Source organism: Schistocerca serialis, chromosome 7, assembly GCF_023864345.2.
Source record: "Schistocerca serialis cubense isolate TAMUIC-IGC-003099 chromosome 7, iqSchSeri2.2, whole genome shotgun sequence".
Classification (NCBI taxonomy): domain Eukaryota; kingdom Metazoa; phylum Arthropoda; class Insecta; order Orthoptera; family Acrididae; genus Schistocerca; species Schistocerca serialis.
In genome coordinates, this window is record NC_064644.1 from 176,127,579 (window position 1) to 176,146,129 (window position 18,551).

An 18,551-nucleotide genomic window follows, 5' to 3' on the forward strand; every position below is an offset into this window, starting at 1 on the left:
TGTCTCTCGTCCGAGTCGGATTGCGTCTGAATAGTATGTCTTTGCTGTTCCATCTTTGCGTATTGTTTTCTAGTTATGACCATGCCACACGTGATATATATTTCAAGAAATTAATGTTTGACACCGGTTTTAAAATAAAATGCAGTTGAGCATGACTCGCTCGTAGCAACAATGGCTGTTTGTTAATTTAAAAATGTAAACTGAATATGGGATTATTGTTAATGGCTGCTGTCCATGTTACAACGTATCGTACAGAAGTCGGCCATATTGTACACTCGTGTATTGGTATTGTTGCAGAAGTTATTGTTTAAGGAAAAGTACTGAGAATGAAATTTATCACTGAAAACTGCTACGCGCGAAAGAAATACTACAGAATCTACTGAAGAGCTAATACACTGAATTATGCGTCTGGTCAAGCCTGCCAATGCAAAGATGCTGCGTCTTACCTTATTTTGCTGGAAGCTTCATTGCGTCTTCCCGCAAAATTTTAGAATTGGAAAATATCTTCAGATCTTTGTTATTTCTCATACATTCACGTCCAGGTCCAGATAGTTAATTTTTCACATGAAACAAAGAGAACAGTGTAACAAATGACAAAATAACAAGTCCTGTCACGGTCGCCAATATAAAATAAATAAAATAAAATAAAATAAAATATTAATTATGTATTATTGTATGATAGTGATTGGTTGTAATTAATATTTACGTGACGTTTAATTATTTGGTATCAGACGCTTGACAATGGCTTTTTCGTAAATGTAATGTTATTCGTAGTTGACCGTGAAATAAGACTCAAATAATCGGACTTCGTAATTAAATCGTTTCCAAAGACTGCTGCGGTAGGTGCGGACTCATAAACTAAATCTCAATATTACAATAATTTGCCAGCCATGCCAAAACGTCGTACAGAGGTGATTGTCTACTAAACAAAAAAATTACACAGTTAGTTAAATCAGATATATTCAATGAATAAGCCTACAGTTCATAATCCTACTTACTTTTATAAATATAAATTCTTTTCAGAATCGAGTGCCTAGTATGGTTGCAACTCGCAGTAATTTTCTATAACATGAAATATGGCGGTGTGCCAGACAATAAACTAAAATACGTGCTTCTCCCACCACTTCAACGAGAGCTCTCCTTTCTTTAATCAAACATACGAGTAACGTAATTCTGTTTTTGTTTTATCAGCGACACAGCGCTGCAGTTCTGTGCCATAGGCTTTATTTATTTGTCACTGATTATTTATTTAATTAATATCTCGCGTTTCCGAGGAAACTCACGCTCGGCATGCAAATGTGCCTTTATAAGTGCCGTAGGGGACTGCACCGACACTTCCCAGCAAATTAGGGACACTGTTGCTCCTGGGGTATCGGCGAGGACCATTCGCAACCGTCTCCATGAAGCTGGGCTACGGTCCCGCACACCGTTAGGCCGTCTTCCGCTCACGCCCCAACATCGTGCAGCCCGCCTCCAGTGGTGTCGCGACAGGCGTGAATGGAGGGACGAATGGAGACGTGTCGTCTTCAGCGATGAGAGTCGCTTCTGCCTTGGTGCCAATGATGGTCGTATGCGTGTTTGGCGCCGTGCAGGTGAGCGCCATAATCAGGACTGCATACGACCGAGGCACACAGGGCCAACACCCGGCATCATGGTGTGGGGAGCGATCTCCTACACTGGCCGTACACCACTGGTGATCGTCGAGGGGACACTGAATAGTGCACGGTACATCCAAACCGTCATCGAACCCATCGTTCTACCATTCCTAGACCGGCAAGGGAACTTGCTGTTCCAACAGGACAATGCACATCCGCATGTATCCCGTGCCACCCAACGTGCTCTAGAAGGTGTAAGTCAACTACCCTGGCCAGCAAGATCTCCGGATCTGTCCCCCATTGAGCATGTTTGGGACTGGATGAAGCGTCGTCTCACGCGGTCTGCACGTCCAGCACGAACGCTGGTCCAACTAAGGCGCCAGGTGGAAATGGCATGACAAGCCGATCCACAGGACTACATCCAGCATCTCTACGATCGTCTCCATGGGAGAATAGCAGCCTGCATTGCTGCGAAAGGTGGATATACACTGTACTAGTGCCGACATTGTGCATGCTCTGTTGCCTGTGTCTATGTGCCTGTGGTTTTGTCAGTGTGATCATGTGATGTATCTGACCCCAGGAATGTGTCAATAAAGTTTCCCCTTCCTGGGACAATGAATTCACGGTGTTCTTATTTCAATTTCCAGGAGTATATATATATATATATATATATATATATATATATATATATATATATATATATATATATATATATATATATATATATTGTACAAAATAATTCATTCACAAGATTTGCAGCACTCACAACACACAATCTAAGCGAAATAAAACTGATCACACAAAACCACTTTTCTGAGTATGAAACAGGTAAAAGCATAGAAATAACTCTACGAAGACAACAGTAAGGAGGCAATCGACTTTTCCTTTCTTTTATTTTATTTTTTATATTTTTTTATCTGAGTCATCAGTCTTCTAACTGGTTTGATGCGTCCCACCATGAATTTCTTTACTGTGCCAACCTCTTCATCTCAGAGTAGCACTTGCAACCTACCTCCTCAATTATTTGCTGGATGTATTCCCGTCTCTGTCTTCCTCAAAAGTTTTTAAACTCTACTGCGCTCCCTCAAGTACCATGGAAATGACTGAAAACTTCCCATATCTCCTCGCATTTTCCAAGTATACCTCCTTCTCTTGTGATTCTTGAAAAGAGTATTCGCTATTACTAGCTGAAATTTATTACAGAACTCAATTAGTCTTTCTCCTCTCTCATTCCTAGTATCAAGCCCATACTTTCCAGTAATCCTTTCATTTACTCCTTCCCTTACAACCTCATTCCAGTGCCTCATGATCATTAGATTATCATTTCCCATTTACGTACTGATCTACCGGTTCAGTATCCTCAAATACTTTTTCTATCTCTTCATCTTCAGCTTGCGACGTCGGCATGTATACTTGAGTTATCGTTGTCGATGTTGGTTTGCTGTCGATTCTGGTGAGTACAACCCTATCACGAAGTGTACATACTAACATACTCTGTGTCCTACCTTCCTACTCATAACGAATCCTACTCCTGCTACACCATTTCCTGGTGCTGTTGATGTTACCCTATACTCATCTGACAAGAAATCCTTATCTTCTTTCCATTTCACTTCACTGATCCATTGTATCTATATTTAGCCTTTGTATTTCCCTTTACAGCTTTTCTAGCTTCCCTGTCACATTCAAGCTTCTGATATTCCACTCCCCGACTCGTAGGACGTTATCCTTTTGTTGGTTATTCGGTCTTTTCCTCATAGTCGTCTCCCCTTTGACAGTCCCCTCCCGGAGATCCGAACAGGGGCTATTCCGGAATCTTTTGCCAATGGAGAGATCATCACGACACTTTTTCAATTACAGGCCACAAGTCCTGTGGTTACACGTTACGTCTCTTTAATTCAGTGGTTTCCATTGCCTTCTGCATGCTCACGTCGTTGATCATTGCTGATACTTCCGTCTTTAGGAGCAGTTTCGCACCCCATGGGTAAGAGATTGCCCTGAACCTCTGTCCGCTCATCCGCCCTCTTTGACAACGCCATTTATAGTATGCCGGAAGTTTTCGGCTCACAATGCTGATTTTTGTTCAAAGTTTAAGCGGTGGCAGGGTCCAAACCTGGAACCAAAGACGTTTGTATTACTAATAGAAAACCCTACCCCTAGATCACGGCTGCTAAGTTTGTTACTATTAACTTTGTTTTGCAGTACAAATGTTCGTCGTCTTCCGACGATAATACTAACTTATTCCGTGCACAGTGGAAACAGCAAGACATTTCGATGAAATAACACACTGAATAGTGTACTGAACATCCCTGCCTCACCCTCCTTTTGCCATGCACGTAATGTCAACGGAATTGTGCTAGGATATGCATGTATTTTAGTCAGCAAGCTCTCAGACGAGTCGATATTTGTTCCAAGTTCAGAAGGCATAACCGGAAGTGACGTCATGAATTCGTAAGGGGGCTGTTTTAAGATGTGTACCTATGCTTAGTCAGCAAAGTCTCAGACAAGTTGAGGCTTGCTGAGATATTCAACCTTGCACAAACCGTATTTCTCATTAGAGAGATGTGGGCTGCACATATTGCACATATATCAGGTTGCTATCAGACACTATAACACTGGACTGCCAATAACAATTAGAGAAAGGAGTGTGTAATATTAAAGAAGGTGTATTTAACAGTTATCTGTGTCATAAATTCCCCAGAGTGATCTGCCTGGGATATTTCAGCAACTTTATATAGACGACTATAGGCTTATGGATCTTGATTTAAAGCATGATTTAACAAAACGGAGATACGTGATTACCTAAAACCAAACCGTGACTTCTATGTGCAAGGAGACTACTGAGGGAACACAATGCGATTGTGAGCACGGATAAGACAGGTGGAATAGGCAGTTTAATGTGGAAGAGCTACAATTACAGTATAAGGATATATAGATGATTCATACGTCATCAGAAGCCCAGAAGTGAACATTGATATCAATAATTATCTTATTGATTTTGTTAAGTGTCCCTGATATGTGTTATGAGAAACGTTTATGTCTTCCTTGGCTATTAAACATCCTCTTACCAAACTGTAAGCTACGATTTATAACTACAGAATGACACTGTGGAAGACTAAGGATATTAAATATCGACTTCCTATGTGCGACAGCATAAGTTAGGAGAAGATTACAAATGTTTAGTTTTGCAAGATAATTTTAATACCCTAGCATGAGATCACTATAATATTTATCTGACTTTGAAAAGTAGTCGGAGATGGGTAGTTGTAAGCATGGAAACACTCGTTTCTTATCAATTCGAAATTGTATTTAATTGAGACATTAAAAAGACTATTCAGTATATTATTTCATAAGTGTCATTTAATTTCCACCCTGCGACAGCTTAAGTTTGTCCTCGACAAGTGTACCTTGATATGAGATTGCACCTGTGTAATTTTCTGTGCACAGTAGGCCGATGCAGCCGTTGCATAAAGAGGCAATAAGGTGCACAGGAGTCTTCCCATACCAGATCAGGAGGTATGTGTAATGCTCATGGACCTGTCCGCTGTTGGCTCCATTTGGGGCTTTGTTTTACTGTGTCTCACTTTTAAAAGATTCATTTTATTACATGCATTCAAGTTTGCTTTTGCCTTAGCACTTTGGCAAAGTAAAAGTATTGTCATGATTTCCTTTTCTCAGCCTAATCAGTTCCTTTGATTATAAAGGCAGAATGAAACTAACTGCCTACACTTCCTCACAAATAACAACCTGGAAACGACAAATGGAAATCTCAACAAAAAAAAAAAACTTTATTCATACTTCTGATAAATACACGTTGAAGTTTGGGTGTGATTATGGCCAACTTGTGCTGAATCCATCCTGATTCCTTTATGAACCGTTCTGATTCATAAATAATTTGTATCAATAAGAGGAAAATAAAAGAACACTTATACCTCTAGTAGAAATGTACAACCATAAAATACCTTTGATTTGAAAATGGAATCTGGTATTTCTTCATCAGCCGTCAGCAGTCCTTGTGATGAAGGTCCGTGTACTGCCGAAGCTCCTCTCTCCTATTATTCACAAGTTGCAACTTCCAAGGCACCTGGCCTAGCCAGCGAATCGAATTTATCAGAGTAACAACAAAATGTCCAGATGTTCCTGACTGTTTCCAGTGCTTCAGTCTATGAGCTCTGAAAGTGGACAAAAGTATACATTCCAAATATAAACTGAAAGATTTTCCAAGCATGTTTATTTGAGAGCTGTTACTTTTTTAATTAAAATAAGGTTTTCTCATATTCAGATTTCATCATTGTGATTAAATGCTTTGCGAGATAAACACAACATGTGCAGCTGCATATTCTTGCCCTGTTTACTGTTTATGTTAAGGATCTAACAAGCGTTTTTTTCCTCGCAGTGAGAGTTATAAGTAATGTTAGGTGGTCTTCAATTTGCTTTTATAGAACATGTTTATGCTTCAGTCTCGCTGATGCACATTGCTAGCACACATGCTGGCGGCTGGCTCTGATAAACAAACTCACCGACCACGGGCCAATACACATAGGCACACGTAACTCGCAACTGCAACTTGATAACGTGGAGTAGCATGCCTGTTTCTCTCTAGGTGTGAATAGAATCACCCAAGCGCAAATGTTGAGAAAGAGGCATGCAACTATAGCAAGCCTCTACTTGAGTATGGGGCAAGAACAGGCACAGAGCAATTAGATGTAAAGCAAACACATGTAACTGCACCTTTAATCTATAAGTTACAACAGTAGCGACAATAAGCAAGCCATGTGTGTTTTTACTGTTGCATAACAATGGTACAGGCGCTTTAGACATGAAAATAACATTGTGAGATTTAATTTGAGATTCCATTGTGCCTTGCATGAAGCGGTATATTCATCGAACTATACTTGTTGGGAAGTCCAACTTAACCTATAAGTGACAACAGTTGTGTGAATAAGTAAGCCACACAAGTCTGTACTGTTGTAGAACAATAGTGTACAAAGACTGAATAACACCCGTTGCTAAGAGCATGTCAATATGTGAGTTACAACACTAGTACCAGTAAGACAGCCAGTCTTGACACTTGTGTTTTGGACTGTTAGAGAAGAAATCTTTCGATATTTTGGTAAATAATAAAGACAAGCTTCGGTTTCTTTAAATTTCTATTTTATTTTTGTGCAAAGATCGAATTTTCGTCGGCGATGAAATGAAACTTTCCTCTGTGAGGGAGCTAGTCCATCGTACGGTGTGTGTGTGTGTGTGTGTGTGTGTGTGTGTGTGTGTGTTGCTGAAAAAGCTGCATCAGTTTGCTGTGAAGTCTGTAAGGTCTCAGACAAGCCGAAACTTGACAAAGCTGTGCGTGTGTTCTGCTGATGAGCTGTGAGGTTGCTGTGATTACTTACACGATGGCAGCTCTTGGGTACATTCTAACTGGGTGTTTCGTTTCAGTGGGCAGTAAAATACTGTATTGTGACTGCAGTGGGAAAAGGGAGGGGGGATTTGGCTTAGAAGAGCAGAGGGGGGGACTGAGGAGGGGAAGCAGGGAGGGGAGGGGGAAGGAGGTGGAGTAACAATGTCATGCATTTGCCCCTACCCCTGTGTGTAGACAACCCAAATGTCAAAGGTAACTTTGTATTCAGAAGTTCACTGCCTTCCACCTGACAACTTTTGTAAACAGAATGAGATTTTCGCTCTGCAGCGGAGTGTGCGCTGATATGAAACTTCCTGGCAGATTAAAACTGTGTGCCAGACCGAGACTCGAACTCGGGACCTTTGCCTTTCGCGGGCAAGTATCATATCAGCGCACACTCCGCTGCAGAGTGAAAATCTCATTCTGGAAACATCCCCAGGCTGTGGCTAAGCCATGTCTCCGCAATATCCTTTCTTTCAGGAGTGCTAGTTCTGCAAAGTTAGCAGGAGAGCTTCTGTAAAATTTGGAAGGTAGGAGACGAGATAATGGCAGAAGTAAAGCTGTGAGGATGGGGCGTGAGTCGTGCTTGGATAGCTCAGTTGGTAGAGCACTTTCCAGCCCAAAGGCAAAAGGCACATAGTTTTAATCTCCCAGGAAGTTTCAACTTTTGTAAAGTTTTACAAAAATGAAATGCAGCAATCACAAATGCAGCAAGAGACAAAACAGGTTTTTAAGAGTCGAAAAAATCGCGAGAGTTGCAAATGCAACAAAGGTATTTTCGACGACAGTCTCGGCTAACAAAACCGGGAAAACCTGTCGAAATTTTCGTGATTTTAGGTCAACGAGACGTACCATATAGGTTTTTATGAGTTAATTTGCGAGTATCATAATACGTGGCATAAATGGCCATATCTCTTGACTGTACTGACTTAGAAACTTACACCGCCATCGGAATGTTAGAAACTTCCACCGCCATCGGAATGTAGACCTTAGTATTTGAAATAAATTTCAACTTATCAAACAGACAGAAAAATGGTTCAAATGGCTCTGAGCACTATGGGACTTAACTTCTGAGGTCATCAGTCTCATAGAGCTTAGAACTACTTAAACCTAACTAACCTAAGGACATCACACACATCCATGCCCCAGGCAGGATTCGAACCTGCGACTGTAGCGGTCGCGCGGAAACAGACAGATGGTCAACAAAGTGATCCTGTAAAGGTACCGTTCTTTTCTTTAATCATCCTTTCATACTCAATGCACGTCAGAACGAAAGTGTAGTGGATAAGAAAAGAAAATTGTTTGTCTATTTGCAGACGACTGACGACTGGACGACTGTTCCTCTGATAAGTGGCGGGAGCCTGGCTGTGGACTCGTTCTTCCTGATGAGCGGCATGCTGGTGGGCTTCGGGTTCCTGAGGGAGCGCGCCCACGGCCAGCCCTTCGGCCTCTTCCGTTTCTACCTGCAGCGCTACCTGCGCCTGACGCCCCCCTATGCCGTAATGATTTGGTTCTATGCCACATTCTTGCCTCGGCTTGGCAACGGACCCCTTTGGTCTGAGGAGATGGTGGTCGACAGTGAGCAATGTACCCGCCACTGGTGGCACAACTTGCTGTATGTCAACAACTACGAGGTTAGGCCTAACGTGGTAAGCAAGCTTTAAGTCTTCACAAGTAAACAACTGAACAAAAAGATGGACCCCAATCAACGAATTAGCAAAAGGGTATAAATTTCTGAGTTGACCCTACCCGATATAATATGGAATATTAAATCTTCAGACCAATAGTCGAACCACTTCCAACCACTGTTAGCAGCGCCGTTATGAGATGAAATAAAGCTTACAAATACGAAAATATGTAACTCGAGAAATATGAAATATCGTGGTCTAACATACAACCGAAACTCAAACGAAGCAACCACAAAAGGACAACCATAAACTTAGGATTTTGAAACATTTTAATGTGTGTCTACCTAGCTTGGTTGCATAACCCAGAAGAGCTAACACCTCATGTTCATTCACAGATTACTGCCAGTTATGTTGCAGCAACATCTTGTTAAGAAAGACACCTTGGATTGAACAAAGATTAAATGGAAAATCGATCACGGATTTCTTGAAGGAATCATTCAGTGAAAACAACCCATCTACATCTTTTCAACATTTACAAACAGAGAAACACTATGCAAAACACATAAACGAAGCTATAGACATCCTCCATATTACGCAAAAGGGAACATTGTTGAACATCCTTGAGGAAATAGATATATATTCACATGCATGCAGCAACCCAACAAATTTACTGAACGAACACACCGACCTAAAGCACAAAAAGTATATAGAAAACTTTATTCACATTATAAGTCGGGAAAACGGGTAAAATAATAATGTCAGTGACTCTAAATAATAAATATTCATAGCAACAGCGATAACATGAGTAGTATAAAACAGAGATAAAATACCAACATAAATCATAGACAAAAACAACTATTACGAAAAATTAAAAACGTAAAATAAAACTAAAACTAACTTTAGGCAAAAACATAATTAGAAACAAACCTATATGAGAGAAAAGTAATAATAAACAACTGACTTTTATACATCACTTATTTATAATGGTAACTATGTAAACACGTAACGTCACTGACCCACTGTCATCCAACTGTTAGAAAAGTAGCATATTTGGAAAACAAGTAACATATGATATACACCTCCCCTCTTCACCTTGGAGAAAGTAACAATTCCAAAACAGACAGGATATGACAGCAACAATGTTACGTGTAAGGTAAAACACCCAATTATATATTATAAATTTTCATATCATAGTTACAAAACAATTATATCGAGACCATCGCTTATCTATGTATTTACAGAGCACCTGACGATGGCAATTTGCCAAAATGGGCTCATTGTGAATGAGATAAAATATAAACAACTTCCATAGCAGTATAACTGGATATTATTCATAAATAAATTCATAAATAATAAATAAAGAACACATTTGGTATTAAGAAGCTGATATGTCAAGACAGCAACTCAATTTATACTGTACAAACAAGCGTAAATTTCAGTTTAGGTACACAGAACACAGAAGAGCATTCACATACTCGGCCAAAAACAACAGCACAACAAAACACCAGACAAAGAAGCACACACAGCAACAGAACAACAATACACAACAATTACAGAAAGAAGATGCAAGATAATACACAATGACCTACAAGCACAAACTCACACACTAAATAACAAATGTTTTCAAAAGGCAAGGCATAAATGTAGCATTCAAAACAGACAGATCAATCCAAAAGTACACTTCAAAAATAACAAAAAACACAGACATGTACCAGAAAATAGGAATATAACAACTGCAATGCAACACATGTAATGGAAGATATTATGTGGGACAAACTAGCAAAATATTCCACACCAGGTAAAAAGAACATATCACAGTATGGAAATATGGGACAAGCCACTCAACTTTTGCAAAACGTTTAAGAGGAAATAATACCAAACCTATTACAAGAGAGAAAGACATGAAAATAGTTAGAATAAATAATGAAAGATACCTCCTAACCTTACAAGAAAATCACGAAGTTTACAAAAGTCCACAACGAAGATACTACTAATTGACCAAGTGAAAATCACCAACAGCTCACTATTTACACTGATTGATTACGTAACAGCCAGCAGCCCAATAGCTGATTATAAATCCCAGTTCTAGAATGGAACTATCCACCGGTCACAACGTGCATGTGTTTCTAGCTGTTATTTTGTGTCAGCAGTTGCAGATTATAGCCCTTCACACGCCACAGTAGCTTTCGTCTTTGTGTGCAGTGCATGGACCACACGTGGTACCTGGCAGTGGACATGCAGCTGTTCTGGGCATCACCGTTGCTGCTATGGGCACTGTACAAGTGGCGGCGGGCTGGCCGCGTTCTGCTGTTGGGCATTGTGTTCGCCGCGTCTGCCGCCGCCTTTGCCATCACCTTCTGCTACAGCCTGCCCTGGGGTGATATTCCTGGCCTCCCGTGAGTTCTCTTTTCCAGCCTATGTCTTACATTTCTAGTCGTGTGAGGCTATCAACGGCCATTTCTGTGCTCACACAAGCTCAAAACTGTTTCATTATTAGTTTCTTTTTTAGATGTCGATTATTTTCAGACAAATACCAAGGTATGCAAGTTGACATTGCGTATGGCTATGTGGTGAGCCCCTCTTCTTATCATACATCACACATAAACAGGGTAAGCATTAAAAAACCGCCAAACTGCATGATCGGATTCCTGGCCGGAAATGGAGATAAAAAAGTCCTATGAACATGTGTCCGGAAATATGTCGTTGCCATGATAGATCGGACGGACGAATGTACGTTGCTCTAACCGCGTGCCATGTGTTCCTTATGTATTGCATGCTGTGTGATTAGCCAAGCGTATTGTAAGCAGCAAAATGGCCCGGTATTCATATCGAGAATAAGGCGAGATGGTGTCTTGTGTTCGACCAAGCAGATTGAAATGGTAAAGAGCCAGCACGGTTATGCCAAAACAAGTTTTCTCACAGACACTAACCGCATCACACAACATTCCAAGCCAGTTTGGGGCCTTTGTGTGATCATGGGTCCTTTCAGACAGAAGAACGTGCCGAGATGTGGCGGACTGTGCATACATCAGATTTTGAGAAATTTTGGAAATTTGTGGTAAGATCTTATGGGACCAAAGTGCTCAGATCATCAGCCCCTAAACTTAAACAGTACTTGTTGTTATTGTGGTCTTCAGTCCTGAGACTGGTTTGATGCAGCTCTCCATGCTACTCTATCCTGTGCAAGCAGCTTCATCTCCCAGTACCTACTGCAGCCTACATCCTTCTGAATCTGCTTAGTGTATTCATCTCCCTCTTCGATTTTTACCCTCCACGCTGCCCTCCAGTACTAAATTTGTGATCCCTTGATGCCTCAGAACATGTCCTACCAACCGATCCCTTCTTCTAGTCAAGTTGTGCCACAAACTCCTCCACAATTCTATTCAATACCTCATCATTAGTTATGTGATCTACCCATCTAATCTTCAGCATTCTTCTGTAGAAACACATTTCGAAAGCTTCTATTCTCTTCTTGTCCAAACTATTTATCGTCCATGTTTCACTTCCATACTTGGGTACACTCCATACAAATACTTTCAGAAACGACTTCCTGACACTTAAATCAATAGTCAATGTTAATAAATTTCTCTTCTTCAGAAATGCTTTCCTTGCCATTGCCAGTCTACATTTTATATCCTCTCTACTTCGACCATCATCAGTTATTTTGCCCCCCAAATAGCAAAATTCCTTTACTACTTTAAGCGTCTCATTTCCCAACCTAATTCCCTCAGCATCACCCGACTTAATTCGACTACATTCCATTATTCTCGTTTTGCTTTTGTTGATGTTCATATTATACCCTCCTTTCAATACACTGTCCATTCCTTTCAACTGCTCTTCCGAGTCCTTTGCTGACTCTGACAGAATTACAATGTCATCGGCGAACCTCAAAGTTTTTATTTCTTCTCCATGGATTTTAATACCTACTGCGAATTTTTCTTTTGTTTCCTTTACCGCTTGCTCAATATACAGATTGAACTACATCGGGGAGAGGGTACAACCCTGTCTCACTCCCTTCCCAACCACTGCTTCCCTTTGCTGTCCCTCGACTCTTATAACTGCCATCTGGTTTCTGTACAAATTGTAATGTCACACACTTTTGGGGCGGGATGGGTTGCTCTAAAGGAGTGTTATTTTTATACGCAGACCAAGAATCAAGCACAAGCAAGTTATTTTGACAAGTTATTGGCCAAAAGCAGTGCTCATACAATAGTTGTAGCTCTCTTACGCCAGATTTCACTCTCTTGCTTGCTGTGACGTAAGTATTATCTACTGCCCTTGCAAGAGCATGCACAGGAGGAAGAATCGTAGGGTGCAGAGCACCTCTACCTTTTCTCAGCACAATAAATAACTTACTAGTCAATTTCCCATCCACATTAACAGTCGATATAGTTGTGTATGAATGCGTTAAGGCATTGACATTAGTTGATTCTGAAACTGCTCTCTTGATACCTCTAATTTCCAAGGTTCCTTTCGTATGATTTTCCTCTTCAAATCCCGATTGGTAAGGGATGAAAACAATTTCTCACTGAATGACGGGATAAGTTTGTTTATGCCATCTACAAATTTTCGGGCCACTACCGCAGTTTGATGCGCGTCATCAAGTTGACGCTCTGTTTGAAATTTCGTTATCTTACGGCTACCACTTCCGTAGCACTGTCTGAAGTTATGCAACCAACCACTGCTTCTCATGAGATCACTGTAATCCACGTCGCGCGCAATTTGATGTGCATAGCATAAAAGGTCACTATCATGCAGATTCTGTAAACTGTTTCGAGCATCCTTGAAACGAGCAAACACCAGTTTTTGTAATAAGTGCGCCTTCTCGTCCGTAGTTTTTCTTATGCGCTACGAGGTCATATTGCTGCAGACTTATTCGAAACCTGTTCATAATTTTATTTTTAGTATGGTGCGGGTAATATCCCATGTACAGAATTATATTTAGTACCTGCTCCTTGTACAACGATTGTCCTTTACTGCGTTTCACTGGAGACACCACATGGCTCGACACCTGTTTCAATATCACTTTCACTTGTTAGGCATGTATCGTCATCATTGCACTCCTCATGTCCATTGCCTGCACAGTCAAGCGTATACGACACCACACATTCCACTGACTCATCTTTCAGAAAGGCTAGTATTTCATATGTCACTTCTTTCTCACTCTGCGAAATTCATTTGGTTCCCTTCTAACGAAATGTCAACTTCGGCAACTGTTGTTGTATATATAATGTTTGCTTTGTTTATCTTTGTCATTTCTCTGCTTTGTATCAACACCACTATCACTGTACCACTGTTGTGAGGTACTCGTCGACTAAACAGTTCAACTACGCTCCGTTTCCACGTGCTGTGCTTGCCATTGCATACCTCCAGGCCCGCCTCCTATTACCACTGGTAGCCAATATTGTGGTTGCATGGTACACAATATCTAAAGCGTCGAATGCCGTAAAGTCATTGGCCTTTTCCGATCTCGCATTCAAGGAGTTTTATTCTGAGACTATATTTGCACACGTAAAACGCAAGTAAAAGGGTACCGTAAGATTAATTGACAGCAGCTACGTCTGCATACAACTAAACTGAATACATATTAAAACTTAATATATATTCTCTCTTAGACCATGGCGCCAGCCGTTCCTCAGATCTATTTTTGGTATGCCCGCTGTATCTGCTACTTTTTGTATGGTTTGACAAGTCATTGTCTAGCTTTACTGTACTGCATACCGCACGTACATTTATTTGCAGCTACCCTTGAGGAGTTAAAATAATATTTCCCGTTTGACTCCAGCTCCCTTTAAAACTACATTTTGTGTATTAAATGTAGGTATATGCAGACGTAGTATAAGATTACATTTTTAAGCACAGTACGCAACAAGCGACGACCCGAAATTACGGGACATTTGTGGCTACTATTGTATCCTGATTTCAATCCACGTGACAATGCTACTACTGCTACGAATACACTTGCGTTTTGCTAACTTCTCATTCTATGTTTATTACGACATTGCTTATTACTAGAATGAGGTTTTCACTCTGGAGCGGAGTGTGCGCTGATATGGGACTTCCTGGTGGATTAAAATTGTGTTCCGGACCGAGACTCGAACTCGAGACCTTTGCCTTTCGCCGGCAAGTGCTCTACCAACTGAGCTTCTGTGAAGGTTGGAAGGTAGGAGACAAGACACTGGCAGAATTGAAACTGTGACGACGGATCGTGAGTCGTGCTTGGGTAGCTCAGTTTGTTGAACACTTGTCCGCGAAAGGTAAAGGTCCCGAGTTCGAGTCTCGGTCTGGCACACAGTTTTAATCTGCCAGGAAGTTCCATTGCTTATTACTGTTCATAGCGTACCGTTATATACATTCTATAGCATATGCACATTTCTGTGTTTCGATCAATCTGATGATGATCAAAGCTATCGAAACAGGTAATTGAATGAAGATATATTTGCGAGCAGTCACTGTTGTGGTGCTATTATCTGTGCTTTAGTACAGAAAGCCTCACTTTGATGCTATTGAACTAGCTGCACTCTACCTCTTACTGAATTATTCAAAATGAGTCTTTGTATGCTTGCAGAAATACAAGTACAGTAAATCTTCTATTTACTGTGATAGCTTGTCGCTAATTATTTCTGCTTCTGTCCTGCTTTCCTACAGCGACTGCTGCTACACTACTCTTAAACCCTCCTCTCCCTACCGCTGTGTGCGAATCTGTACAGGACACATTTAGTTGTGCAGTACGACCATGCAGTAGACATCAGCTCATAAACTCTGTGATGTCTTTATATGAAGACTGATCGACGCAGAGAAAAAACGACCAACATACTGATGTGTGTACCACATACGGTCAGTTCCACAAGAAAGCGTACGCCATAATTTTAAATGTAACGTCCGCAGTGACATCTCTGGTAGTGGTCTCGAATCTGTAATCAATGTGATTTTGGACAGTGTATACAGGGTGGTCCATTGATAGTGACCGGGCCAAATATCTCACGAAATAAGCATCAAACGAAAAAACTACAAAGAATGAAACTTGTCTAGCTTGAAGGGGGAAATCAGATGGCGCAATGGTTGGCCCGCTGGATAACGCTGCCATAGGCCAAACGGATATCAACTGCGTTTTTTAAAATAGGAACCCCCATTTTTTACTAAACATTCGTGTAGTACGTAAACAAATATGAATGTTTTAGTTGGACCACTTTTTTCGCTTTGTGATAGATGGCGCTGTAATAGTCACAAACGTATAAGTACGTACTATCACGTAACATTCCGCCAGTGCGGACGGTATTTGCTTTGTGATACATTACCCGTGTTAAAATGGACCGTTTACCAATTGCGGAAACGGTCGATATCGTGTTGATGTATGGCTATCGTGATCAAATTGCCCAACGGGCGTATGATATGTATGCTGCTCGGTATCCTGGACATCATCCAAGTGTCCGGACCGTTCGCCAAATAGTTACGTTATTTAAGGAAACAAGAAGTGTTCAGCCACATGTGAAACGGCAACCACAATCTGCAACAAATGATAATGCCCAAGTAGGTGTTTTAGCTGCATTCGCGGCTAATCCGCACATCAGTAGCAGACAAATTGCGCGAGAATCAGGAATCTCAAAAACGTCGGTGTTGAGAATGCTACATCAACATCGATTGCATCCGTACCATATTTCTATGCACCAGGAATTGCATGGCGACGACTTTGAACGTCGTGTACATTTCTGCCACTCTGAAACTCTACGATGTCTGCGACAAGTGGAACATCAGCGTCCTTGGCGGATTAATGTATGGTGCGGCATTATGGGAGGAAGGATAATTGGCCCCCATTTTATCGATGGCAATCTAATTGGTGCAATGTATGCTGATTTCCTACGTAATGTTCTACCGATGTTACTACAAGATGCTTCACTGCATGACAGAATGACGATGTACTTCCAACATGATGGATGTCCGGCACATAGCTCGCGTGCGGCTGAAGCGGTATTGAATAGCATATTTCATGACAGGTGGATTAGTCGTCGAAGCACCATACCATGGCCCGCACGTTCATCGGATCTGACGTACCCGGATTTCTTTCTGTGGGGAAAGTTGATGGATATTTGCTATCGTGATCCACCGACAACGCCTGACAACGTGCGTCAGCGCATTGTTAATGCACGTGCGAACATTACGGAAGGCGAACTACTCGCTGTTGAGGGGAATGTTGTTACACGTATTGCCAAATGCATAGAGGTTGACGGACATCAGTTTGAGCATTTATTGCACTAATGTGGTATTTACAGGTAATCACGCTGTAATAGCATGGGTTCTCAGAAATGGTAAGTTCACAAAGTTACATGTATCACATTGGAACAACCGAAATAAAATGTTCAAACGTACCTACGTTCTGTATTTTAATTTAAAAAACCTACCTGTTACCAACTGTTCGTCTAAAATTGTGAGCCATATGTTTGTGGCTATTACAGCGCCATCTGTCACAAAGCGAAAAAAGTGGTCCAACTAAAACGTTCATATTTCTTTACGTACTACACGAATATGTAATAAAAAATGGGGGTTTCTATTTTAAAAAACGCAGTTGATATCCGTTTGACCTATGGCAGCGCCATCTAGCTGGCCAACCAAAGCGCCATCTGGTTTCCCCCTTCAAGCTAGAAAAGAATCGTTCTTTGTAGTTTTTCGTTTGACACTTATTTCGTGAGATATTTGGCCCCGTCACTATCAATGGACCACCCTGTATATAAACAGCGTGAGAGTTGAATGTTTTGTGTTGTCGGTTGCAGTTTGAAATGAGTGCAAAACATCTGAAGTGTCACTTATTTATATTTATATTTATCGAAAATGCTTTCTGAGGTCCGTTAAGAAGCTATTTGGTCCGAACGAGGCAAACTGGGTGCTTCAAGAGGATAATGATCCGAAACTTCGCACCCTTCTCTGTACAGCGTGGAAACAAGACAATGAGGGTGTCCACGATGGATTTCCCTGCAATGTCTCCAGATGTAAATCCGATTGGAAATATTTAGTCGTATATTAAAATGAAGCTTAAAGGAAAGCCAATATGCACTTTGGAGCAGCTGCCATATCAAATCAGGACGATATGGAGGTCGTTACCGAGAGAATATGCAGAAAATCTCGTGGAAATCACGCCAAAAAGGTGCCAAAGTATAATCGATAATGGTGGAAATTAGATTAACTATTGAGTAATCGTGCAATTAGTAATAACGTGTATTTACATGTAAATATATATTTATTGTGGGGTCCTGCCCCCTCTTCTCTTATAGCGTGCCTAAAGGATGCTGTTTTCCCGGATAGCTAAACAACAGATGAAAAAAAATCACATTAATGGTTTTTATTACAATAAAATAGATTGACAATACTTAACTTTGATTTAAAATGTCATGTCGCAAGCTATTGGCGACGTGCAATTAATCAATGCCTTTCGCTACATAGAATGTCCATGCAAGTAATGGATATGGATCACAAGTAACTGCTCTTCTACTGCTCTCTTCTAGCCCAGGTCTACTAGTGTCCATCTTCTACTGTCCGGTCGACGCTAGCTGGAGCAGCGCTTATATTCTCTTCAGATAGAGGCCGCTCCTGTCGTGGTGCGGTTCTAGTCAGCACACTATTGGCTGACGGTCGTCTCACAGCCTTCTCTGCTTTTGCGTTCTTCAACTTTGTGCCAGCAGTTGTGGTTACGACGCAACATTTATAATAGTGTCTTTTATCACATACAGGTAACGGAGTACACTTTCTTCTGGAACTAACTGCATAAAAATACCTTCCCTTAATCAATTACACCTTGTGTATATATGTATATATACCTTTCACATAACAAACAGTCTTCCCACAAACACCTCACAAACTTTATGATCTGATGTTTTCTTTAGGGTCCTAACTGCAGCACTAACTTCATTGCAACTGTCACTATAGGCTACCCATTTTGCG

The 18,551-nt window shown here is 41.0% G+C and overlaps 1 protein-coding gene across 1 annotated transcript in view; it reads left to right on the forward strand.

Annotated features, from left to right (window-relative positions):
• LOC126412212 (nose resistant to fluoxetine protein 6-like) overlaps nucleotides 1-18,551 on the forward strand; it is a 552,579-nt gene that overhangs the window by 450,979 nt on the left and 83,049 nt on the right. The window contains exons 6-7 of the mRNA XM_050081695.1: nucleotides 8,307-8,639; nucleotides 10,821-11,014. Coding sequence (XP_049937652.1) covers nucleotides 8,307-8,639; nucleotides 10,821-11,014 — 527 coding nt within the window. The remainder of the gene's footprint in view (nucleotides 1-8,306; nucleotides 8,640-10,820; nucleotides 11,015-18,551) is intronic.